Source organism: Armigeres subalbatus, chromosome 3 (genome assembly GCF_024139115.2).
Source record: "Armigeres subalbatus isolate Guangzhou_Male chromosome 3, GZ_Asu_2, whole genome shotgun sequence".
NCBI lineage: Eukaryota > Metazoa > Arthropoda > Insecta > Diptera > Culicidae > Armigeres > Armigeres subalbatus.
This window is the reverse complement of record NC_085141.1, coordinates 130329963-130356100: the sequence shown is the minus strand read 5'-3', so window position 1 is coordinate 130356100 and position 26138 is coordinate 130329963. Positions and strand designations below refer to the sequence as shown.

Sequence of the window (26138 nt, the reverse complement as noted above, 5' to 3'; positions counted from 1 at the left end):
AAAAGTCACCCGAAGACGAAATCTAAAACAAAAAAAAGTAGATCAAAAATACTGTTTTTAGGTACACCCTAATCCAATTAGGTAAAATTGCTCTGAATCAGCCAACTTAAGAGCTACAGAAAAAGTTTTTTAGTAAAATTTATTGGAATAAGCTTCGCTACAACTTTGTAGAACATAACATGTCAATATTCCGAGAATTGAAAAAATATTTCCCATTTTTTTTATATGATGGGCCACCAATTCGCTAATATAAACAAACAACCATGCATTCATCATTACAGTGAGTTTTGCCCCAGGACCAATTTTTGAAAATATTTTAAAGGCGTTAAAAATTACAAAAATCTTGTTGTTTTGAAGAGGGACTCATTTTGAATAGCTTTTCGACTTTTTTTTTAATCCAGACTAACATTGAAATTTTTACAATAAATGCCATCGGCGTTAAGAGCGGGAAATTTCATGAAAATGCAAATGGCCAGTTTACTACCGAACAGTATTTGATCGTTTCATGTCTTAATTATTTGAAAGCTGTGAACATGAAAGAAAGGATACAGTAACAAAACGTGTTTCAATATCATTCTTGATTGCCATTTATATCTGTAGACTAAGAGCTAAATAAATAATGACCAAATATTTAACCTAATTTAAATCCAACTTCCTTTATTCATACCGCTTTATTACTACTGTGCTGCTTTGCTACTGAGTAAATATATTTTATATCGGAACTCTTGAATTGCTTGATCAAATTATTTCTTTAAATTGATTTTTTTTTTCTAATCCTGCGAATTGGGGATCATAAATTTTTATTTTATCCGTGTAAAAAATCAAAGAAGAAAGTTCCAAACTAAAATCACACCATAATGAACGAGCAGTTATCGCATACCATTAGGGACGGTGCCGCACACACTTACCATCGGCAGGACGTAGCCATCGTTGTAGTCCAAATGCTCTCCAATCAGGTTGACGCGACCGGGTGCACAGGCGGCAATGTCCGGTTCCGAGCCGAATGTGTTCCGGAATGTTTCAATTGATGTTTTAACAACCTCATCAAAACTAATTACTTTGGAGACCATTTTAGTGTCGTCTTTATTTCTGCAATTACACAAATTTCAAAAACCGGAAAGCAGGTTAGTACCGTCAAGGGGGGTGTTCTGGTTGTGGTTTCTTGTGGAGAAGATGTTTTGGGCGGCTGATTGTTGGTTGTGGGATGGAGTCTGACTGTTTTGGATATTATCACAGGGCAGATGAAACGTTACTACGTGGAATGGATTGTATGTCGCATAAATGGAAAATATCCAGATAGTTATACGGAATTCGTATGATACACATCTTGTCGGGTAGTTTTTTTTAAAGAAATTGTCGCATTCATTAAGGTGCAACATGCACTACATGTTTAACAGCATGTCTCATCGTCTCATTGTCATAAGTCGGAAGTAATGCGTTTCTGTGAGCATTAAGTTCATTAAACTTTGCGACTTGATTATTCACTTATCCCATCTTATCAATCACATAATAGATTATATTGTTTGTTGTTTAATGTTAAAAATGGTGTGCATGAGTTTCTTAGACAAACTTGAACTTTCTGATGGATTTTTTTTATAACAAGAGCAATAAATATTATTCCAGTTCCTTCGTCGAAAATGTTGTATATTCTTTATAGAACAGATATCTTTTTTCCTGTAAAGTTATAGTGGTAGCCTGTGCTTTAACTTCAAAAGCAATCATAGGAATATATACATGATTTAATTAAACCTCAGCCAGTTGGTAATCAACTTACGAAATAATCTCCATTATGATATAGGTGGATCCTCCTTTGTCTTCTTCGAGCGCGTCAATTCAGGCACGGTTAAACAAATTTTTACCACTTTTTATTTACTCTTGGCACAGATTAGTCTCCTGCAGCAGTTATTATTTTTGGCCAAAATGTGAGCCCGCAAAAAATGTTAATTAAAACTCTAAAATATTTTCAAACGCGCACACGTCTACCAACGCATGTACGAAGTACGACACACCCCTTCGCATGTGCGTATTTCAATTAAACTTCATCCAATTCCAGCAGCACCCGGCAACCAGTAAGTGATGGGGTTTCACGAATGGAAAAATTTGAATATCGCATATGACGGAACGAGGCAGCACCACAACGTCCGGCCATCCAGTTGTTGCACAAAAAATAATTACTACCTCACATAAACAGTGAGCACAATTCATATAAAGGTAGCAGGCACTGTGGAAACTTGAAGAATCACCGGATCAACACAGGACAGTGGACAGGCAGGTACAGCCTTTCGAAAATCTCATCAGGTTAAGCGTCAAACAATAGCGCACAAATTTTTGAAACAAGAGCCGAACAGTTTTCGCGTTACCGCGCGACTTTGTTTAATTTGGGGTCGTATAGATCTTCCAGCTGCTATCGAAAAAACAAAAATAAATTACGATGCAGCTCGCGTTGATAATAGTCCCTCCGGACAACGAAACGACCGCCACAAAACTGGTTCATAGTGTTTCTGTAGGTAGAGTAAAGTCGTCAAGTTTCAAGCGATGTGGAGAAGATTTTTGAACAATGATATGCGGTGCATGCCGGCGGTGTCTCGCTGCTGCTCATTTTTGAACAGAACGATGGATGAATGTGGGCTATTAAATGTTATCAGGTTGAGCTGACGAGTGAGTACGCAGTATCATACAATCGTCACAGATAAACGGGCATTTTTTGTGATTTATTTATGAAGGAAAGAAAGGATTGAATATTTATTGTCACGTAGGGTGACAAAAAGGTACAGTATGATGATTCTCCATCTCATATTCATTCCTCTCATATTCATTCTTTCAAAAACAAAAAAAAAACAGTTCATTTTATTTCTAACTAGCAGACCCGGACGAACTTCAATTCGCCCAAAATTGAATTATTCTGTGCTTAGTTCTCGATTTAAGAAGAAATTTCTGTTTCGTTTGTTTCAGAGCCCACCTTTCCAAAAGAGGGAGGGGTCACGAACCACCTTAAGAATTATTCCCGGCCCCAAAAACCTCTGCATACAAATTTTCACGCCGATCGGTTCAGTTGTTTTGGAGTCTATAAGGTTCAGAGACAGAAATTCATTTTTATGTAGGGGAACTGTTCCGTTTTCCATCTTACTTACTTGATGGGCTACAGCTCTTCGATGAACCTACGCCGAATGAAGTATCCTTCTCCACTGGACTCGATGCTGGGCCAATCGCTTCCAGTCACCCTGAACATTGAGCGCCCTCAGGTCCTCTTCAACTGCAAAAAGCCATCGTGTACACGGCCTTCCACGAAGCCTGCGGCCTCTTCCGGATTCTCTACTAAATATTATCTTCGCTTGACGTTCTTCTGGCATACGAACAACGTGACCAGCCCACCGTAGTCTGCCGTGTTTTATATGCTTAATAATATCCAGCCCTTTATACACCTGGTACAATTCGTAATTTTCCATCTCACTGAACATATATTCATCTAATCGCAAAACAAGGAAATACAGTACCAATCTCGTCGATTCTTTTTGCTAACACGCGTGCTCACTGCTGAGAAAAATCACAAAAATAAGAAACAAACCAAATTCCTTTTCATTGCTTTGTTTTTGATAGGATGGAAATAGGATCTATGGAATGAAGTGCCGAACCGTTCCCCTATATAGATTTTTGTATTTTTTCTCAGCAGTGAGCACAAGTACTGACAGAAAGCCAAGATAAAATTATTGCTGTATTACTATCTTTCAAACTTTTTTTTTTTTTTTTTGCTACTCTCGTACAATAGTCTTGGCTTGTACCACCTACGAATTTGTGCGAAATGCTCAATGCTAATGCTAATGCTAATGCTAATGCTAATTTTTCTTATTAGTTCATTTCTGACACTTTTACTACTAAAATTGACTATTCAATTAAACTTGCTTGGGAACAATGCCGCTACGTCGAATAATACCATGATGTCCTCTTCTCCGATGTTATACCTACGCATAGTATAAATAGTGTAAGCTGCGATCATTTTCTTCAAGTCGAGTCAAGCACGAGAAACTGAAGACGGCCTTACTGTTGAGGTCGAAATACGTATCTGTCAAGATACAATTAAGTGGTGGAATTCAATGGGATTGTATAAACTCGTCTTATGACAGGTGAAAACATTCCACTAAAAAGCTCAAAATAATTTTCTTATCATAATAAAAGAATTTTCCAAACAAAAACAGAAAATTCAACAAATTTCCAACGTAAAAAAAAGCAAATTTATAAAAATGAGTTTTCCACACAGAAGTAAAAATTGTATACTAAAATAAACCTCTCACAAAAAATCAAGAGGGTAAAGGATGTATTTTGGACCACCCTTATGGGGGCTCTTATTTTGCACCACCAAGAGGAATTTGCACTCAGTGGTCCAAAATATGAGCCGTCGAACTGGTGGTCCAAAATACCTCCCTTACACTACTAAAAATCCACACATATTTATTGGCAAAAATCCATAGATTTAACTTATGATGTATATGAGCGCACACATAATCATTCTCCACGCGAACTACTAATAAAATCTCGCTTAACTTTTCAAAAGGTCCTAAGTAACATTTTTTTCATGAATTAATTTGAATAGCGCAATCAACAGAACAACATGAAAGCTTTTGATTGCAGTACTCAAATTAGTTCATGAAAAAATGTTACTTAGGACCTTTTGAAAAGTTAAGCGAGAAATATATATCCAAATAAACTTTATGTGTGGTCTCGAATTAGCAATTATTTAATTTATGTGTAGTTCTGTATCGATTATATTAGGGTGGAGCTATTGCAAAAATCTATAACGGCGACACATATATCTTATATAGATATTTTTGGCAGTGTAGCAATCGTGTTATCCTTTATATATCACGGTGTCTTTAACCGAAGGGGCTAATTTTCAAAAAAAAAAAAATCAGTTTGATAACCAACTTGATTTGGACCCCTACATATTTTGCACCCTTTTCATACATTTGGCTCTTATACTTTTGAGTTTTCATGAATTCGACTGATTCGATGACCATATTCCAATATGTTGCATATTCACTAGAAATAAAGCTCTTCAGAATGTTCAAAACTTTTATAAAACTCTTTAGATTCAAAATTCATTGGCGTAACTACAGGGGGGCTAGGGGGGCTATAGCCCCACCTAGGATCTGGCTAGCCCCCCCTAGAAAATTGGTTACTTTGTGTAAGTATTGTACATATCTAGTCCACTGATTATATACGGGGGTACATGCAGAGAAAGGATTGTCTTCATTATCCAATCCCTCTCTTCGAAACACTACAGCAAGTTGAATCTATTCGTTCAAGTTTTTGAACTTCGACCAATTGTTATAAGGCTTGCTCACGACAAAATCTGGACCCCTCAAAATACGTTATAACTTATGAAACACCAAAGGAAATACCTCATCAACAAGTGAATTGAAAAATATATTATTTATTAGTATTACAAGTACTTAATGGATAATGGACAATGCCTTGAGATTTTCAAGTTTTTCCAGGGTTTTGTGAGTAATTATTATCTAAATCGAGCGTATGATCTTAACCTTTCTAACTAATACCAATACCTTCCTAACTAATACCTAAAAGCTGCAGCGCATTTAAATTCTCACTGTAGGCTTCTTGAGAAAAGTTCGGTTAAACTCTTAGATTTCAAGTAGAGGTAACTAGAAGTTGAATAAGAAAAAACTTTGTATTCTTTCGGATGGATTTTAGAAACTCCGCATACTATTTAATTCTTTAAACTTCCATCACAGGCAAACAGACACTCGTCAAATTTCCATCGTTCACTGATTTACTGGTCAATTCAAATAATCATTAGTTGGCCAATCGATCACTCGTGGCGCGCGCATCGTTTTTGCTCTAGTTTGACGTTTCCTCACTACCGCCATCTGGTTCCTGATTTGCCCAACTAACTGAAATCAATAGATGTCGTTAGTGTTTGAACGACGATGAATTTGATGAGTAAATGTTCAATGTGTTATGTCTGTTTGTCTGTGCTTCCATTGTCGCTGCAGCAATGAAATCAGTGAAAATGTCTCAGTAGGCGTGAAACAGACCTACTGAGAGAAAAGATGTGTTAAAAGTTCCTATGCGTTAAAAACTGCTCCTATAAGTTAATTTGTTGCAATTTTTTTAACAAAATTGAAAATAAGCGACCATTAAGTTGTATTGGGATGTAAAACTGATTTTTTTTAAATCACCCTAGAATTTATTCTAACAGAAAAGAAAGGTTAGTTTGTTGTGGTCAGATCGCCGTCAGGCCACTGAATTGAAAGCTGGCGAAAAGAGTTTAACTAACTAATATTTAATTTATAATGTATTCTAAGTTCGAAGCAAATAAAAAAACCTTTAAAATCAGGATCGTGCTTCACATTCTATTTATGGCGAGCCTAACACCTATGGTTATCTGAATCTATCAAGGATTTTGGGAATCCTACGAAACCTTGAAACCTTGAAACAGGGCTGAGCGTCGATGAACATCATTTGAAATATTTAATTCGTCCATTAATATCTGGTAGACCAACAATATATATCAGTTGAATCGAGCGAAAATGTTAATCTTTCTGTCTTATGGAACGTACACACGGTCAAGCAGTTTGACCAACATTGACATCCGTCAAGTTTTACCAACAGCGGCACGAACAATCAATTTATTCGACCAACAATATCACACACGAACGACCGAAGCACCAACTCGAGCACCAATCATCAAAAAATATACGGGGGTTTGTGCAACTTCACTACAAATGCTCAAACATGTTCGGCGAACCTTGACTCCACCCCCGACAACTCAAACCAAAATCAAACCGTTTTAATTTTTTCCAACCGAGCCGCCAACTGTCAAATGGTTGGTCGAACAACTTCACACACGTTCAAACAAAGCAGCAACCGAAGCGTTTTCTTGGGGGCGGAGTCAATGTTCGTCCAACTGCTTGACTGGTGTGTACGTTGCATTATGAGTGTTAAAATAGAAAAGTTTTAAAAAAAGTTAGCCCCCCTAGATTTTTTTATTAGTTAGGCAATGTCAAAATTTATACACATAGGGTAAATGATGTATCTTGGACAAGCGCAGGACATTCATTAGGAAATATATCTCGGGTACTTATTCAAAAGGACGTATGTGATTTTGTAAACAAAGATTGAAACGTCGATTTATCCGATCTGATGGCACTCCCACGCAAACCAACACCACCAACAGGTAGCCGAAGGTTTCCCCTACCTGTCTGTGGTGATGGTTCGCGTGGGAGGGCTATCAGATTGGACAAATCGACGTTTGAATCTTTGTTTACAAAATCACATACGTCCTTTTGAATAAGTAACCGAGATATCGAGATTGAATAGTATAAAACAATTGAAAACCACTAGGTTCATCCAAATACATAACCTATGATTAGTTTTGTGTCTCCATTGCTCAATTTTTGAGTAAATTACGTTTAGTAGGTGTAAACTGTGATATACTGCGAACTGAAATATTTTCTTTTTGGACATCAAATAGGGTATCTGTTCCCATATTAATAACAGCCCGTATATTAATCTCAACCGTCGATAAACCAAATAAAAAATCAATTTATTTACAATTTCTCACATCGTATGTACACAATAATGGATGGAACACATTCTTGAATGTTTGGAATATTATTCAAGATTTTGTTCAAGTAATGTTTCAATTCACAAGAATCAAATTATTAAAAGATAAAATTATAAAGCACTTTTATTTTCATTTTCCTACCTCTGAACTGATGGTTTGATGCACTGCTCGATTGCTACTAGCAGATTCATCTGTTTTCACGCCGTTGTTTTCCACTCAATTGAAAGCTAAAACAATTCTATCCCTTCAAAATTCACTTCACAGCACATAAAGCACATCACATTTTCACTATAAATATAATTATATTTTAAAAACCAACGCGATTTCCTATAGTTTGATATAGGTTTATTTCGAACAACGTCTAAATTATCCTTGCCCGTATTCCAAACTGTTTACATGGCTTGCAGTACTCTCAAGGGTTGCTGACCTAGATTTTTATTTCAAAGCGCTTGAATGAACTTTCACTGTGAAATTCAACTCTCATGTTTGTAAAATAAATTAATATCGAAAAGATAAATTATGACAAACACAAAATTGAGCTGATAAGATGGAAAACTGCAACAAAAACAGCATTTTTGTAATTATATTTAAACTCAAATACAAAACATTGAAGAATTCGGCATCACTGCAATCATATCGTTACGTATACACACAAGTAATAGTGTGCGTATTTTATGTTGGAAACAGTATTATTGATATAGGTACAGGCATAGGATTAACTATTTTTGAATGTTATTGAAATAGGTGCATGGTGGTGATGATGTTTTTTTGCTAAATACTTCTATAATGTGATGAAAAATTCATTTTTGAAGTTACCAAATTGTTTTCAACTAAAAATTACATGAGCCGAGCATAATTATTCTCATGTTTCTTGATTATTGGGTGAGAAATCAATGCATTTCATGTGCATATTGCCTTATTGTTATTGATATAGGAACAGATACCCTATATAATTTCGACATGGAAAATGCATATATTTTGGACAGAGTCATTTTCTCCTAATTTAAAAATGGCCACCTACAGATCTCAATGGTATGACTTACCTACACGTATCCACATTCATTTAAATGCATTTATTTGCTTAACTGACATAGATTAAACCAGAAATTAACATTGTTTCGTAATCTTATCGATATCATGGAAAACAGCCTGAAAGTTGGCAATTAATGGTTCATCCATGTACTGTACATGGGGTGACCAATAAATGTCTGATGCATGAAAACATAACTTCATTTTGGTCACTCCTTTTTCATCCGTCTCAAGTTCGTGTTAAGCGATTGGAATATGTTAGTATCTCAATTACAATCAAACTTTGGCCGCAAGACCTCAAAATTGCCGTTTGCACCAATTTAAACGTGTTTCAGGTGCATGTTACGAAGAGTCCTATAATGCATGTTCTCCTGCATACTGGCGTCCAGCAGGCACTTTGGTAGGAAGCTTTACATTTTAGGTTATTTTAAAGATAAATAATAGTTGATTTGTAATTCTCATTAGGAGCCGCTAGAGTTGAGGTAAAAGTATGCAATGATCATACTTTCGATAAAAAATTTCCTACACATTATCTAAAATTGATCGAAGAAGCTCAGGCTTGTCCAAAATATGTACATGTCCAAAATATATCATTTACCCTACCATCCAAAACGAGTTACAATTTGACGCGTTTCAAGAGGAATTTCTGATAAAAACTCATTTTCATTTTTCTTACGATAGGCGATCGAAGTAGACTATGCGCGCGGCCGGTCGTGTTTTGCTTTCTGGCAGCATATTTTTTCTGTCTTGTTTTCGCTGATATTTTTTGGTTTCGGCTAGTGCTATGTCGCCGGGACACGGGTCTCGCTGGAGTTAGTAATCGAACTTCCTATGAGTGCGCGGGTGCTTAATGTTGATCATTGTTGGATTAGCAATATCATTGGTTTCTCGAGTGATACTGTACCATTGCATGGATTGGTGGTCAAACCACTGTATTGCCCTGTCCATTAGAGTGGGGCGCAGTTGTATGGAAAAACGCAAACTTCGTCCGATCAAGTGAGATCAAGGTTTTTCTGAATCGTTTTGGGACCGCAATCAACTGTGCAAAATATGGGCTCGATAGGTTGCAACCTCGCATGCCGCATCGCGTTTTAAATTTACATGGAGATTAGTATGGGAAAACGTACTTTTTTACATTTTTGCTCTTAGCGGCTTCAATTTATCATCAATCACGTGACTCAATACTTTAGCATATAGTCTGGAAGATGTCGAAGAACTTTGCCGAAGAAGGTACGTAGCTGGAAGGTCTACATGAAAAGTTATTACGTTTCGAAAATTTATTGTTTAAACCATATGCAAGAAATCAATGTTTCTGCCAGCACTACCGGGCAACCTATGGTTATCGAAGGGCAAAACCCATCTTCCTTCTTGTCGGATTTCTTTCTTTATGAAATAATTCCGGATAGCTCCCATTAGCTCTAAAGCCCTATATGATCAATTATTCTGAAAAAATAACTCAGTTAAATTATTGGTATACGTAGTATGGCAGTGCTGGCAGAATAAACGATTTTTTGCATATGGTTTGAACACTCAATGTTCGAAGCGTTATAACTTTTTTCGTGGACGTTCCAGCAACGTGCCTTCTTCAGCAAAGTTTTTCGGCATCCTTTGGGTTATACTTTAACGCAATGTGCCACTTGGTTTACGATGAACTGAAACCTCTAGTAGTAGAAATGCAAAAATATACGTTCTCCCATACTAATTTCCATACAAACTTCAAACGCGATGCGGAAAGCGAGGAAGCAACCAATCGGTCCCAAATTCTGCACAGTTGTTCAGGACCCGGAATGGCTTCGAAAAACCATTGATTTGAAAAAATGACCAGGACGCCCCACTCTACTGTCCATATAATAGTTTGAAGCTGCAATGCTCGGTTCGCGGCCTTTTGGTGTGTTACTGTCAATGTGCTGCATTTGGAGGCGGCTTGCACTGGTACAGTAAGGATCTGGTACGGCATGAAATTACGTGAATGCAAAAAATAGAAATATGCGTCGATTGCGACCGGTCGCAAAATTTCGCGAATTTTGAAAATAATTAGTTAAAACCGATCCATTTCTCACACCGTGTGTATTCGCGTCCGTGATGCCTGATGCATTGGCCTAATTTGTTCGAAAATCGTGGAAAAGTGTCAATTCGACGTTTATGTATGGTCTCGTGTGCCGAGTTGTTGGTGCGTGAAAAAGAAAGGTCCTCCGTGCGTGAAGTAATGACTTGAGAAAGAAGTTGTTGAGTTGAGTGCATGGAGAATGGTTTTGGCGTAGTCTAGTTGCTGCGAAAGGTTGTTTGTTTGAAACGACTGATAGGACGGGAAACAGAAGCCTCTTGTCCAGTGCGTTGGCATCGTTTTCATTCCTGTTACTGCGATCGTGAAAATTATCCGCAGTGTGTCGACTATGTTTTTTAGTTTGTTGATGTTAATTCTTTCGTTTTTGTTTGTTTTCTTTTTGTCGTTTCTATCATTTTCCAGGATTCTTCCAAATAATGGCTGTGTTTGTGTAGACTAGACTAGACTATAGATAGTAGAATCTATAGATGAGCGAAAGCATGGCTGAGTCGATTTTTTTGCCCGTGCACACGCGCATATGACGTCACAGCCCTTAACGTTTCCATTGAAATCGTGACGTCATGCTCGTTTGGAGACGCGTTTGACAGTTCGTTTGGAGACAGAGGATTTATCTTCGCTCATCTATACATTCCACTATCTATAGACTAGACTAGAAAACTCATTTTCATTTTTTTTACAAATGAAAAATTTAACAATAATTGATTAGTCAAATCAGTTTGTCTGCTTACACAGAATGTATTTTACATGTCCACATAGATTTATATTATAGATATTGCTTTTAACATAAAAATTTGACTGTGTCCAGAATGTGTTACATAAAAATTGACACCAATTGATTTTCGACATCCCCAGATTCACTTTGCTGTTGACACGTTGTTTATACAAAATAAAAGTAGCGGTTGTGTATCAACAAGGTGTTTTTTCTTCAATTTTATAAAATTGGTGAGTAAATGTGTTACACAATTATTCAGTATCGTTAAATTATAATTCTGCGCTCTTTAATTAGATGGATAACGATGGAAAAAGCGACCAAAAAATGCAGAGTACAAACTTGCTTGTCTGCCATAGGAAAAAGAATGGCAATAAAGACTGCTTGTCGCCTGTACGGTATTCCGAGGTCTACTATCCAGTTCCGTTTGAGCACTAGGTATAAACATCAGCCAACCCCTGGCCAAGCTCCGGTACTTGATCGTCATGATGAACTCAAACTTGTTGGATAGATCAAGAAAATGGCCAGGAAAGGATACCCTGTCACCAAACATCCAATTATGAATCGGTTGAACCACTACCTCGACGAGCAGCCCGATAAGAACCGCTTCAAGAAGGGAAAGCCAAATATGTTGACTATATCAATTTATTTATTATTCTCTATTTTAACATAATTACATCATTTCAGGCGATCAATGGTTCCGTTGTTTTTTTGATTGGTTACCGGTTGGAATTGTCTGTTCGGAAGCCGGAAAGCGTTACGAAGGCTAGTGTGAACGTAACTGAGTCAGGCATACGTAAGTGGTTTAAGGAGGTTCGGGGTAATCTTCTCTAAGATGTGCTTGGCCGCAAACTGTACGAGAATTTTGCAGCCACTGGATGTAGCCGTGTTCAAGCCGCTGAAGACATCTTGGGTGAAAGTTGTCGATGACTGGAAGTTCAGCAACCCGAAGCAATACCTGAAAACTGACAATTTCTCTACTTTCCTACAAAAAGCGATGGAATCGATCGACAGCCGAATTGTTCAAAATGGATTTCAGGCATGCGGCTTGTATCCTTTTGATGAGAACAACGCCGATTACTCCAAATGCCTGGCCCGTAACTAACCCGTAACAGCCTAATTCATTAAGTGTAAGCACTGCGAATCAACTCAAAACTTTTCAAGTGAATCAATTCGAAGCAGAGGAAGTGTTGGAAATGATGGGCCTTTGTCGACGAACCCGATATCGAGACGAAAATGTAGTTGCTTTTTTCAGAAGATGATGCGATTCTGAGAAAAGTTTATAATATGCTAAGACCTATTGATATATACGATCCATCAGAACATTGCCGTAGGCGGATCATCGATGGATGCTTTCCAGGACTCTGTGGAAAAATTTAATGCCGCTCAATCGTTTGAGTTTGTCCCAATAGAAGAGTCGTATGAAAATGTTGACAACGAGGATTTGGAAACAGTTAATGAAGGTAAAAGCTTGCTGGCTGAATTTTTGAAATCGCCGGAAACTCCGGAACGTGCTGGAATTCTACGATTCAAACGGCGCAGTCCCGCTGTTTTAACTTCACGTCGTAGGCTGGAGTATCACAAAGCCAAAGCTGTTAGATAAAAAGAAGGAAGAAGACGAGATACTACGAAAAGCAGAACTAAAAAAGAATAAGAAGAAGTCATCCACTAAGGTGAAGTGAAAACTTAAGTTGAGCTTTGAAATACATCACTTACAGATTAATATTTGCTACAAATGAATTAAACGTGCACTGTGGTTTTGTAGTTGCGATTATTGATATTGCGTTTGTTTTATTTAAATATGCACATTATTTTCAAGATTAACGGATTTAAAGATAAAAACATTTTTGTGTCCAAAATATATTCAATTGCATTCAGTGCGTCCAAAATACGTTTTGGAGACTGTCCATAATGAAGTAAGCGTGTCCAAAATGAAGAAAAATTACTAAACACAATTCTGGAATTCTATATAAGTTATATATTAAAAATGACTAAATGCAAACTTTTGTAATTGTAATTGTAATTTATCAACCTTCACCCTGGCCAACAGCGTCCGCCCATCTACACTTAAGTTAGGTGAAGACCTACCAAGCCTTCACCGTTATCATGCGCTAGACCGTATAGTACACCGGCTTCCAACCACAAGCAGGCGCTGGGTTTAACCAGTCCCACAAATATCGGATACATTAAAAGAAAAGAGATATGATAGGAAAGGGAAATGTAGTTGAGAAGATTTACGTTTGCTGAAACGAGACAATGATTTTATTATTAGTATCGTAACTCCATGTAGATGGATAACGATTATCTCTTAGATCCATGTATTCAACTCCATGCCTCTCTGTCAACTGTAACTCCATGTTGGATGTTGCTGTTCTTCAAAAGCCGGTCGTCTGTAACAAAAAATAATGAGGGGGCCTCCATCATTGGCCCCAAAGCATTAGTGATTGTTCTTCAGACCGTTTTTATGATATTAATTGGAGAATATATGCATTGTAGAAAGGTTGATATTTTCAACCGAATTCTTTCACTACTATTAGTATTTGATTTTTAATCCCAGTTCTACCCGTTTCGAATCTTAAGTGTACATCACATTGCTACCTTGCTCCTATTTATTTAATGAATAAAACAATGAAGATTAGAACCATACAACTAAACAACACAATATAAACCCAGTATATCTCCTGCGTCGTGCCATGCTGAAAAACAAGCTCTCTATCATTTGCTGCCTAAGAATACAAATAATCAAACTGAATTATAATAACCACACCAAACCTAAAACACTCCTTATCGATCCCGAGTCAGCCGACTGACACGCGTCAAATATGTTCCATGCGTGCCCTCCACATTAAGTTATATTATGAGTGCTGATCACTTATAACACCGAAAGATCGTGACTAAAATAGAGGGAGATAGATGTTGTTTCCGCTTATCAGTTTAGCGACACCAGTGAAAAATAATTCAAATCAACTTTGGTTATCAAAATGATATCCTTACCGCCCCGAAACTGCTACTACTCACTGAATCGGGGAATAAATGCAATGTCACGCAGAGTTTAAACCCTCTCTTGCGCTAAGTAATACTGAAAACAAACCTTCTGATAATATGATGCGTAGAAACAATCCTAAAATTGAGCGTGGTAAAAGAAGTTATATTATTAGTTAATTTCGTTAAACCCTAACTACCCCATATTACACTGGCCCGCTTGGAGTCAACCGATGGCACTTGGTCTTAGCATTCGTTTTCTTTTTAAATTCTATAACAATTGACCACGCTTACCCCCCATTTCAGTAATATGTAGAACGAATGCTTGACTATTACTATACTAAGTATAGTAAAAGACCGGAAGTAATAATTGGGCCAGCCACCACAAAAAATGACTAAATGCAAACTTGTTGACAAAATTGTAGAATCACTTCCTCTAGGATTCCAAAATCGGTTGGTTACCTTATCTCTAAAACCCTGATTAATCCACCTAGCGGTGATGGTGCCTTTCTCTTGCATTATAAAAATAGTATTTTGGCCATTTATCTCGAGCCCATAATCCGATCTGGCCAGTTTTCAATAGGAAACAATGGTAGATTATCCTGCGTCGAATGCAACTTGTTGCGAGTAAATCGGTTAAGGATAAGTGACTGAAAAATGAGTAACATTTTTTTACTCAATTTTTCAATAAAAAGGTGGTATTTTGGCCATAACTTCCGAGCCCATAGTCTGATCTGACCAATTTTCAATAGGAAACAACGGTAGAGTGTCCTGCGTCGAATGCAACTTGCGAATGCGAGTAAATCGGTTGAGGACAAGTACTTGAAAAATGAGTGACATTTTTTTTGGGCGGGTGCGCACAGACACACACACATACACACACACACACACACACACACACACATACACACAGACATCACCTCAATTCGTCGAGCTGAGTCGATCGGTATATAACACTATGGGTCTCCTGGCCTTCTATAAAAAGTTTGTTTTTGGAGCGATCATATAGCCTTTACGTATACTTAGTATACGAGAAAGGCAAAAAGTATTTTGGCCATAACTTCCGATCCCATAGTCCGGTCTGGCCATTTTTCAATAGGAAACAATGAGACACTTTTCTGCGTCGAATGCAATTTGTTGCGAGTAAATCTGTTAAGGATAAGTGCCCGAAAAATGAGTGACACTTTTTCACGCGATTATTCCGTAAAAAAAGTATTTTGGCCATAACTTTCGATCCCATAGTCCGATCTGGCCAATTTTCAATAGGAAACAATGGGACATCATTCTGCGTCGAATACAACTTGTTGCGAGTAAATCGGTTAAGGATAAATGCCTGAAAAATGAGTGACATTTTTTAATCAATTTTTCTATAAAAGAGGGGTATTTTGGCCATAACTTCCGATCCCATAGTCCGATCTGACCAATTTTCAATAGGAAACAATGGTAGAGTATCCTGCGTCGAATGCAACTTTTTGCGAGTAAATCGGTTAAGGATAAGTACCTAAAAAATGAGTGACATTTTTTTTGGGTTGGTGCGCACAGACACACACACATACACACACACACACACACACATACACACAGACATCACCTCAATTCGTCGAGCTGATTCGATCGGTATATAACACTATAGGTTGCCGAGCCTCCTATAAAAAATTTGGTTTTGGAGCGAACATATAGCCTTTACGTATGTATACTAAGTATGCGAGAAAAGCAAAAAACACGAAAGTGTAGGTTTTCCTTTTTCACGTAATTGCCTTTATAAAATGTTCTTTCATGTGGCATTTTTCCATACATTTTAGTTTGAGCATGCAAGAGGAGAGCATATACTTTCGCGTAAAATGAGTGTTTTAGAGGTACTGATTTTTAGTGATATCCCTTAACAAATCGAATAAAATATTTGCCATGGCGAAATGAGTTGCCTTTCGAACAAACACGAGATAATTCTTTTTAAAAATACGGACCTAATTTTATTGGCATACAATAAGAGAATAGGAAAACTGTGCTACAATTCAAGTCGTCACTGACAGCTCTTCGGTGTGGTGAAAACGGTGAAAAGGCATAGAATATATGCATGAAGAGCGAAAATGGAACACTGTTCGACGGAAAGCATAACGGCAGGCGGTGACTCACAGCGCTTAAGCGTTTGAGCTTATGAGCTAAAATAAGATGTAGCCGATATAGCAGATTAAGTGCCTACAAACAGTGCTGTAGTTGCAAATTTTTTTTACTAGTTGGTAGAGTATCCAATCATGGTGTGAACCAATGAAAATCGTACCATGGTTTGAACCATTCATGAAATCGTTAAAACCCAGTCTTTTAATAATAATTGTTTGTAAAAAATGCCGGTATCACTCATATTGTTACTAACACCAGCTAGTGTGAATCAATAAAATATTGATTTTTTTTTATTGTAAGAAACCATTATGAAACTTATTTTTTACCTATTTTTGTCATGCACATATCCTAGAATCATAAATTTTTTTGAAATTTGTTGTAAACTTAAACTAAATTACTTTTTTTGAAGTTTTATTGCATTAACAATTTGTACCATGCTACGAGACGAGCCAGCCTCGGGCTGAAAGTCTCGATAATAAAGGCAAAAAAAAAATTGTACCGTGGTTTGCCCCATCTAGAGGTGTGTGCAGCCGCGCCACGCCGCCACCGCCGACAGTTTTTGGCACGCCGCCGCCGCTGACATTTTTGCATCGGCGCGCCGCCGATTCAAATTTGTCACGCCGCTGATCTATAATTTTCCACGCCGATTCAAATTTTCAGTGGAAACTCCAAAGACTGTGTAATTTCCATATAATTTCCTGATAGATCTCTACAACATCACGTTGAAACTCCAGAGAATTTTTCGTGAAGATACCAATTATTTCCATGAAAATTCAATACAACATCTTGTTGAAATTTTGAAAAGCTCTCCGTAAAAACTAATCGTGGAAATTGCGAAGGAGTTCCTGTTGAAATTCAAAAAAATCTAATTGAAATTGAATTTTTGAACAGAAAAGAGTCGTTCGGCAGAAAGCCACAAGGCTGAAAGTTGTTAGGCCTAATATGTCATTTAACCGAAAAGACTATTTGGTAGAAACCTTCCCGGGCAAACCGATAACTTTTTTTTTATGTTGAGAAATCATCTATTATGTTTACTCAATTTGATATCTTTTTGGTCGTTTTAACGGTTAAAATAACAAAACGTAATAGCAGAAATATCTTACTGTGACATTCAATCATTAACTATTCCTGCTGTCGATTAGAGCAAATCGAAAACTAATGTTGATATTGGTTTCCGATAACAAAATAAGTACACAGTTTGATATCATATAATTCAATTTAGTAATCTACAGCAAAATGAGATCAAAATATGTACTCAATTAAAATGATTTATACACATTTGAAAACGAATTATGACTCAATTTGATGTCAAAATCGAAATATGTTTTCTATGTGATCTCATTATATTTTCAGACTTCGCTAGGATACCTAGCCTAAAGTTATTTGGCCGAGAATGTCTTTTGGTCGAGCAGTTCCTTTGGCTAAACAAATCGTGAATATCTCCTTCGGCCGAACTAGTCGTTTGGTAGAAAAGGACTTTCAGTCGAAAGTGTCGTTCGGTTGAATTGGTTATTATTATTATTGTCTTTATTTTAGAGGCTTTCAGCCCTAGGCTGGCTCACCTCTCGGTTGAATTGGTCATTTTGGATATTTTCAAGACAATAACGGGATAATCTTTTGATTTTCGCCTCAAAATTATAACGAAAGATTCCAGTTTTTCCAGAATAGTTATTCGAAAACTATTTTCAGATTTTTCACGAGAAGTTGTTCCAAATTACTGTAGGAAAATGTTCGGAATATCCACGGAACGCTCCTATTGAGTTTCTGTTGAGTATTCTTTGAAATTCACACAGAAGGGGCAGCAGGGACTATGTCCAAGGGCTTGACGACCCCTCCCCATGGCCACTGCGAGTTAGGGGGCCTGCCTAGGATGTGGTGGGGTTTGACAGTGGGCTCTGTTGAACCTCTACAAAAAGCTGCATGTGTCTATAAGCAGGCCCTATCAAACCCAGTCCACATATGAACGTATATGATGTCGTGGAGGATGTTGAAGTGGAGGCGATTGAGGTACTCCTCCATACAATATGTATGTATATCGTCTCCAATTTAGCATCTTGTATTGCATCATGTACGATTTTATGTTGACTGGGAAGCGAACGTGTGCCGCTCAAAGCGCACAAGCCCAACACGAGTGCCAACCGGCACATCAGGATTAATACCAGTGAGATCCTGCTTACGGTATACTGGTCACGGCCAGCGACACACACACGCGCGCGGAAGTAATGCAAAATAAACGACATGTAAAATAAACGTAAATTAACATTCCTATTTAGCCTCAGATAGAGATAAAATAAGTGTTGCTGAATGACATTGGCTTTCCGATTACTATCAATGTGGTTGAACAGCCGTGAATATTACTTTATTTTCAATTTCAATCCCGTTTTTTCTTACTTTCCTTACGTTAAAGAAATGATGACGCGGGCGCCTAATTCAGAATTCAAATGAACAATCGCTCACTTTGAGCGATTGATTGTTTATTCTCGCGAAGAATGAATGATTGAACAAATTTAGGAAATGCTTATACTGTTGTGTAGAAGTTGCATAGATCACATCACTTTCCATGGTGAATCCCGATCTATGTTACTGATAACCCCACCCAACTAACACTAATTCCTTCCCGTGGTAATTGTGGAGATGCAGAGGTATTCCCGGTCTCTAGTAGCAACAATAACCACACACTAACATTCCCTCCCTTCCCCAACTGACTGTAAGGACTTGGCCGGCGCCGTTATTGATCAACATTTGCGAGCTGCTGAAACGTGCACTTCGAGAATAGATGGTAAATCCTAAAGACACTATAAACAAAGACGGGAAATGTTCCAATTGGAATTCCAAATTTACTGTCAGTGCTATTCCAATCGAGCAGAAGACCTGTCATTCCAAAAAATCACGCAGAACATTTGGTAAGGGCTAATTTAACTTCCGCAAATAAACATGTTTAAATTATTGTTGTAATATTTTTGGATCAATGTAGCCTAATAAACCCCTACAAATGGTAGAAAATGACTCTCAACTTGTTTATATTGTATTTGCTATCTGATTTGCGTGGGTATAAGCGTTACTAATCATTTTTTTGAAATTAGGAAAATCACTTACACCAATTTGAAAACTTTATGCAATATGAGCAGTGTTGCGCATTCAGGGTTGCCTGTCGAATTATTTGCTCAGGGATCAGATTTCGCGTCTTTGTATATAGTGTCTTTAGTAAATCCCAACCACTGTTCACTTGGATCGTAGTGCAATTTGCACCAGTTCTGATCAATCACGGAGTAGCAACCATTGATATGTACAGTCAGTCTAAGCTAAGCTAAGCTAAGCTAGTATTCTTTGAAATTCACACAGAAAATTGTGACTGGTAAAAGAGATGCTTTACTTTTACTTCCCCAATCTAGATTATATAAGACGGTTAGTTTTTTATCCTTTATTAGAGTGATTTTTTCGCAGGGAGAAGTTCATCACTAAACCGCTAGTTTGGCATAGCCAACTTTAAAACATCGAAAAAATGCTCGAAATTTTTGAGGAAGGAAAAGTCGTTTGACCGAATATAGATCATTTGACCAAAAATGCCGTTTGGTAAAAAAATGTTATTCTGTAGAAAGAGCCATTTGGCCCAAAAATGTACTTTCTGCAACCGTCTTTGAAAAGTGTTGTTCGGCTGAATTGATCATTTTGCCAACAAGACGTTTATCCGAATATCAATTCCGCTTAATGGGATTTGGTTAGATGGCTTTTGGCTTAGAGGCCAGTATCAACTTAAAAAGTAGAGAGGTTACGAAATTTCGTTCAAGGGTCGTTTGGCAACGTAAATATTATTAGGCCAAATGCATGGATATTTTGGACTAAATTACCCGTTCAGTTATTGACATTTGGCCGTATAACCTGTTAGCCTAAACTATATTTTCGGACAAATATTCCATTCTGCCAAACGACCATTTCGGCCAAACAGCTTTTTTGGGCTGATGACGTATTCGGCCAAACGACCTGTTAGGGCAAACGACTATTTGGCCCAAATTACCAGTTCGGCCGTGCGTCGCTTACGGCCAATTGGTTTTTCCAACAATTTCTTATGGACAATACATTAGTCGTTCGATAACTGCAACATGTTTTCGTTTTCGAAAAAAGGCCTTTTAGACAGTGAGTTTTCCTCCAGCTAGTGTCAAACAGTACAGCGACCGATTTATTTTTACACTCCGACAAGCCGCCATAACCGAGCGTGGAAAGCTGGATGTAGCAATCATCGACATTGACATCGTTTTGAAGCTCAGCTGTCCGATAACTGCAAAAATGATGTAACTATCGAAATGCTGTTAAAAGCATTGCAGTTAAATTTACTTTATCGAACGTCTAATGTACAAAGCTTTTCCCGTAGAAGTCCAATAATTTTAGAACAATTCTTCGTGGAGACATTTTGAACAATCCTCCGCGGAAATTCTAAAGAAGTTTCCGTTAAACTTACGGACAATTTTTCGTAAACATTCCAGAGATTTTTTTTTGAAAGTCTCCCGCGGAAATTCTTAAGAATTTACTGTTTTATTGTTGGCCATGCCAGGCTACCCGTCTTTAATATTCTAGACTGAGAAAGCCAACAGCCATTCTACCAACCGCACTCTCCTACAATTATCAAGAATTTTCAGTGAAAATTTCGAAGAATACAATTCAACAGGAACTTTTCGTATATTTCTGAAGTTTTTCCTGTTAAGAACATTTTTTTGTTCAAAATTCTGAAGTTTCTCATGCAAATTGCGACGATTTTTCTGCTGAAATTCCAATCAATTTTATTTGGGAATTACAAAGACCTTCTTTTGGTAATTTCAAGGATTGCTCGAAAATATTTTCCAAATTATGGAAAAAACTTATAGATTTTTCTGGAGAAATTCATTAGATTTTTCATGCGAAATTCAAAAGATTTTTCTTTTAATGTCTTGAAAATGCAAAAAAAAATCTTAGAAAAACGTAATGGAAAAATCGCCACGCCGATTCTCGCCGCCGCCGCCGTCGGCTAAAATGGCTCTCGGCGTGACGCTGAAAACGCCGCCGCCGTCAACCAAAATTTTGACAAACGCCGCCGCCGACGAATATCGGACCGGCGCACACCTCTAGCCCCATCTGCTGACTTGCTTGACAGCTAGAAGTGCTGCAGTTTGCTTACATTGGGAAATATAATCAAACGAGATGAAAATTAACTTTTGGTATTAAAATCAACGTAAACGCTGATTTTATTCAATATTAGGTAAATATTTTCAAACAATAATTGCTTACTTATCCTACATTTGATTAAATTGCATTTCAGTCGAGAGGATGCGTCAAAGAAAATATTCGTGCGGTCGACTTCGAACCACGTTGGAGCAGGTTCGCAATGACTTGACATCTGCATATAAGGTACACAAGGAATACAACATCCCAAAATCCACATTGAGCTTCAAGATTCGGAACAAACATACCAAGATATATGGAAGCGAAACGGTCCGGACGCATGAGAAGATGCTTGCCGATTGGATAATTCTGTGTGCTTCATGCGGAATCCCAAAAACAGCTCGTGAAATTAGAAGAGTTGCAAGTTATTACATAAACAGTTCGAGGAAAAGGACGTGCATCAACTTTTCAATCAGCCCGGATCGTGGTGGAACGTAGATGAAACAAATTTCCTTGTGAATCCACTGCCTAAGAAAGTATACGCGAAGAAAGGATCCAAAGTAGTTTATAACGTGGACCGTGGGAAGCCTAAATAAAACATAACGTGTACGTATGCAGTCGCAGCTGATGGAAACTACATCCTCCATTGATCACATTCAATTACTTATTTAGTGATATAGTTGAAACTGATACTGTATCTGGTTGCATAACTGCAAACTTTGGATTCAACACGACAACGTCTGGGTGGATGAAAGGTGATGATTTTTTTCACTTCGTCACACAGCATCTGCATCCACGGTGGAATGTGCAGGCGATTCCTCGACCTATAGTCCTAGCTGTTGACTACGACGACAAGGGACGATGTGCAAATGAAATTATTTCATTCATGATTGATTCAGCTGAAACAGTGAACAAGAACACACGATCCACGGTTCGTGGAATCGACCTAAATATGAAGAATCCATTACATAACATCTCGACTACTCCATCGCGATCATTCCGGGACTGTGAACTAATAATCTGGTTTCAACAGTCCATGATGATCTCAATAAGCTTCGTGCGCACATTAAAGCTAGTGACTCGTCCAAGCCAATCAACATTTTCATCATTGAACCAATATTGAACATGAATATCATTGAACCAATTGTCGTATTGGCTTTTGGGCCAGATATTCAATCTGTCCGCACATCAATAGTGTACCAAAAATAATGTACACCTTCACGAAAAAGGAAGGGTTTAAAAATTTCTTATGGAATTATGTCCGACGAACAAATCATTAATGAAATAGAACAACGTGAGTCGGAGGAACTGAAAATCGTAGAAGAACGACGTGCCGATAACATTGCAAAAGCAGAAAAACTAAGGATCTTGAAGAACTGCCGGCTGTCGTTTATTTTACGCAGATGATACGAAAATTTACAAAATAATAAAATGTAACACGGACTGCTTGGAGCTACAACAAATGGTGCATACCTTCGCAGATTGGTGTTCGCGTAATTTGCTGTGTTTAAGTATCGAAAAATGCAACATCATTTCGTATCACCGCAAGAACATGCCGATCATCTTCGACTATAGCCTTTCTGGACGTAGTCTTACCCGAGTGCGGGCTTACCTTTCGAGTTCACTACAACGACATAATCGCCAGAGCCAACCGACAATTGGGCTTTATGTTTAAAATTTCAGACGAGTTCAGTGATCCATTTTGTCTCAAAGCCCTCTACTGTTCGCGGGTACGATCAATTTTGGAGTCGAATGCTGTCATGGAGCCCATTCCACGTCAGCTGGATCGCCAGAATAGAAGCTATTCAAAAAAAGTTTGTTAGATATGCACTTCCCCGAGCAGCACAATTCAGACCGATTTGGTTGCAGCAACTCAAATACGACTGAATTTGATTGTACATAGGTCGCAGAAACTCGACTATGATGAGTTTGCTGCTTGGGTCGCTTTCTCAGGTGGCGCGACCCGATGAACCTGCCACAGTACGTGGAACGTTGCCGTCTTCTGCAAACAGAACCGCTTGAGGTGAGACGATCAATTGCACAGGCCGCTTTTGCAGGGAAGCTATTTATGGGAAATATCGACTGTCCTGCTCTGCTAACTCAGAATATTTTTTACGCTCCTGAGAGGCCACTCCGTCAACGCGATTTTTTGTACCTGAACCCACTAAGCACGGACTATGCTCTACACGCGCCCATTCGTTCAATTAGCACCAACTGAATAAGTTTTTAACCTACTTAATATTCATATTTCCTCGGACGTGTTTCTCAATCTTTTCCACTCCGCTGATCGTTTCCATGATGATTACGTTGCACTCCTCGCTCAACGGTGCTCTGACATGCAGAGTAAGCTCAACGACCTTTCCGAGCGCTCCTCTACGGCAGGTTTAGTCATCAACGTCAACAAAACCAAATCGTTGGATGTAAACACGGTGACCCCTTCCAGTTTCACAGTAGCCGGGCAACCAGTGGAGAATGTTGAAAGCTTCCAATATCTTGGTAGCCAATGGCGTCAGACGGAGGTACCAAGATCGACATAGGCGGACGGATCAAGAAAACAAGGGCTGCCTCTCTGAGTTTAAAAAATATCTGGAAAGACAGGCAGATAAGTGAACGCACCATAATACGAATTTTCATCTCTAACGTGAAATCTGTGCTGTTATACGCTAGCGAAACATGGTGTGTATCAGTGGAGAACACTCAACAGCTGCAGGCGTTCATTAACAGATGCCTGCGGTATATAATTCGGGCCTGGAGCCCTCACAACTGGATCTCAAACAACGAGCTCCATCGTCGTTGTCACCAGAGGCCGATAGCAACAGAAATTCTGGATCGGAAGTGGGGCTGGGTCGCCACACTCTACATATGGGCGGAAACGAAATCTGGCAACAAGCATTAGACTGGAACCCAGCGGGACATCGCAGCAGAGGCAGACCCAGATGCTCATGGGTCGATCGCATATCAGCCGAGATGCTCAAAGCAAACTCCATGACTCTTCGGCAGCAGCAGGCTGTAAGATCCTGTGTGGACCATATTGTCACGCTCTGTATCATTCTAGAGCAGGTCAACGTATCCCCTGAGTACCTTTATTCAGTTTTTATTGACTACGATAAAGCTTTCGACCGTCAATCACTAGAAAATGGAGATTGTAGAGTTCCCTAAGACGCGAGGGGGTCATCGGCCTCATCCAGGCTTTCTCGTATAGAATGCTGCACAACGAGATCTTGTAGGTGCGATGGACATCCTTGCAATTAATTTGATATTTCGTAACTGCGGGTAAAACTTGCGGCTACAAAATAGACCCTGGACTGGGTTTAAAGTCTGGTCCGATTCAATACTTTTGTGGGCGGGAAATATTATTGACGTCTTTGGAGGCCTTATCAGTCGTGCGGTAGCAAGCGCGGCTTCAAAGCAAGGTCATGCTAGGTTCAAATCTTGGTCCGGTCTAGGCAATTTTCAAGTTTGAAATTTCCTCGACTTTCTTGAGCATTAAAGTATCATCGTAATAGTCTCATGATATACGAATGCAAAAGTGGTAACTTAGGAAGATCCATAAAGTACTTCAAGCGAAAATATGAGATTTGTGGTTTCAGCCACAATATGGGCCCAGGTCAGATTAACACAGATTCAGATTTTCAGATTTCATTTATTTCTTTGTAGACCCTTCGTCGCACGAGTCCCTGTGTCTGCCTTTGCTGCGATGTCCTGTCGGATTCCAATCCTGCGATTACTTACATATTTCGTCTCCACTCTTTCGTAACGTGTGGCCGACTCTTAAACTTTCGAATTCCTGTTCAATATCGACGGCATCGTCGATGGAGTTCAGCACTCAAGATTCAGTTGTGAGGCCACCCGACTTGAATGCTGATACACATGAAGTCTAACTGGCGTATTGGATCTCTAGCGAGATTTTATGGTCGGCTTGTGTTGAATCACCATCCGTGCCTCTCTTCCTGCCGCTGAATCCGAGAAATGCGTGTTCAGATCTTGCCAATTGAAAGGCGCTTATCAATCGCGATGTGTTCTTATTGAAGTCGCCTCTGGATACTTTATCCATGACTGCATTCAATTCAATAAAAATAATTCTCCTTGCACGTAGATAAAGCCCCTGAAGTTGACCAACTACCAGGAGAGCTATTTAAAAACGGTGGTGATGCACTGGCTAGAGCGCTGCACTGGGTAATTACCAAGGTTTGGGAGGATGAGGTTCTGCCGCAGAAGGGATTTATGGGTGAACGCTCTACCACAGATCAGATGTTCGCCGTACGTCAAGTACTGAAGAAATGCCGCGAATACAACGTGCTCACTAGAGTGATTCAAATTTTGACTTTTTTGCCCCCCGATGCTTAAACGATTGCATTTGCCTTTTAATAAACCCACCTAAATTTTTAGCTAATTTGGATGTAAATTGAGTGAGCACGCGCGGTTTGAAGTTTGTATGAAAATTGCTATGAAAACAGTAACTTTCATGGAAAACCGTTCCCCAACGCTTCCCTTCAAGCTCTAACAACATATAAGTACAT

At 38.5% G+C, this 26138-nt stretch overlaps 1 protein-coding gene across 2 annotated transcripts in view; it reads right to left on the bottom strand.

Moving 5' to 3' along the window:
• The window catches only part of LOC134223624 (galactokinase-like), a 180920-nt gene that overhangs the window by 90179 nt on the left and 64603 nt on the right, over nt 1-26138 (bottom strand). Inside the window, exons 1-2 of one of the 2 annotated variants that reach the window (XM_062702814.1) lie at nt 1775-2471; nt 909-1089 (exon numbers count right to left, since the gene is read on the bottom strand). In XM_062702814.1, coding sequence (XP_062558798.1) covers nt 909-1089; nt 1775-1788 — 195 coding nt within the window. In that variant the 5' untranslated portion in view covers nt 1789-2471. Of the gene's footprint in view, nt 1-908; nt 1090-1774; nt 2472-26138 lie in introns of those variants that run through there. The other variant, XM_062702815.1, reaches the window with a different exon arrangement.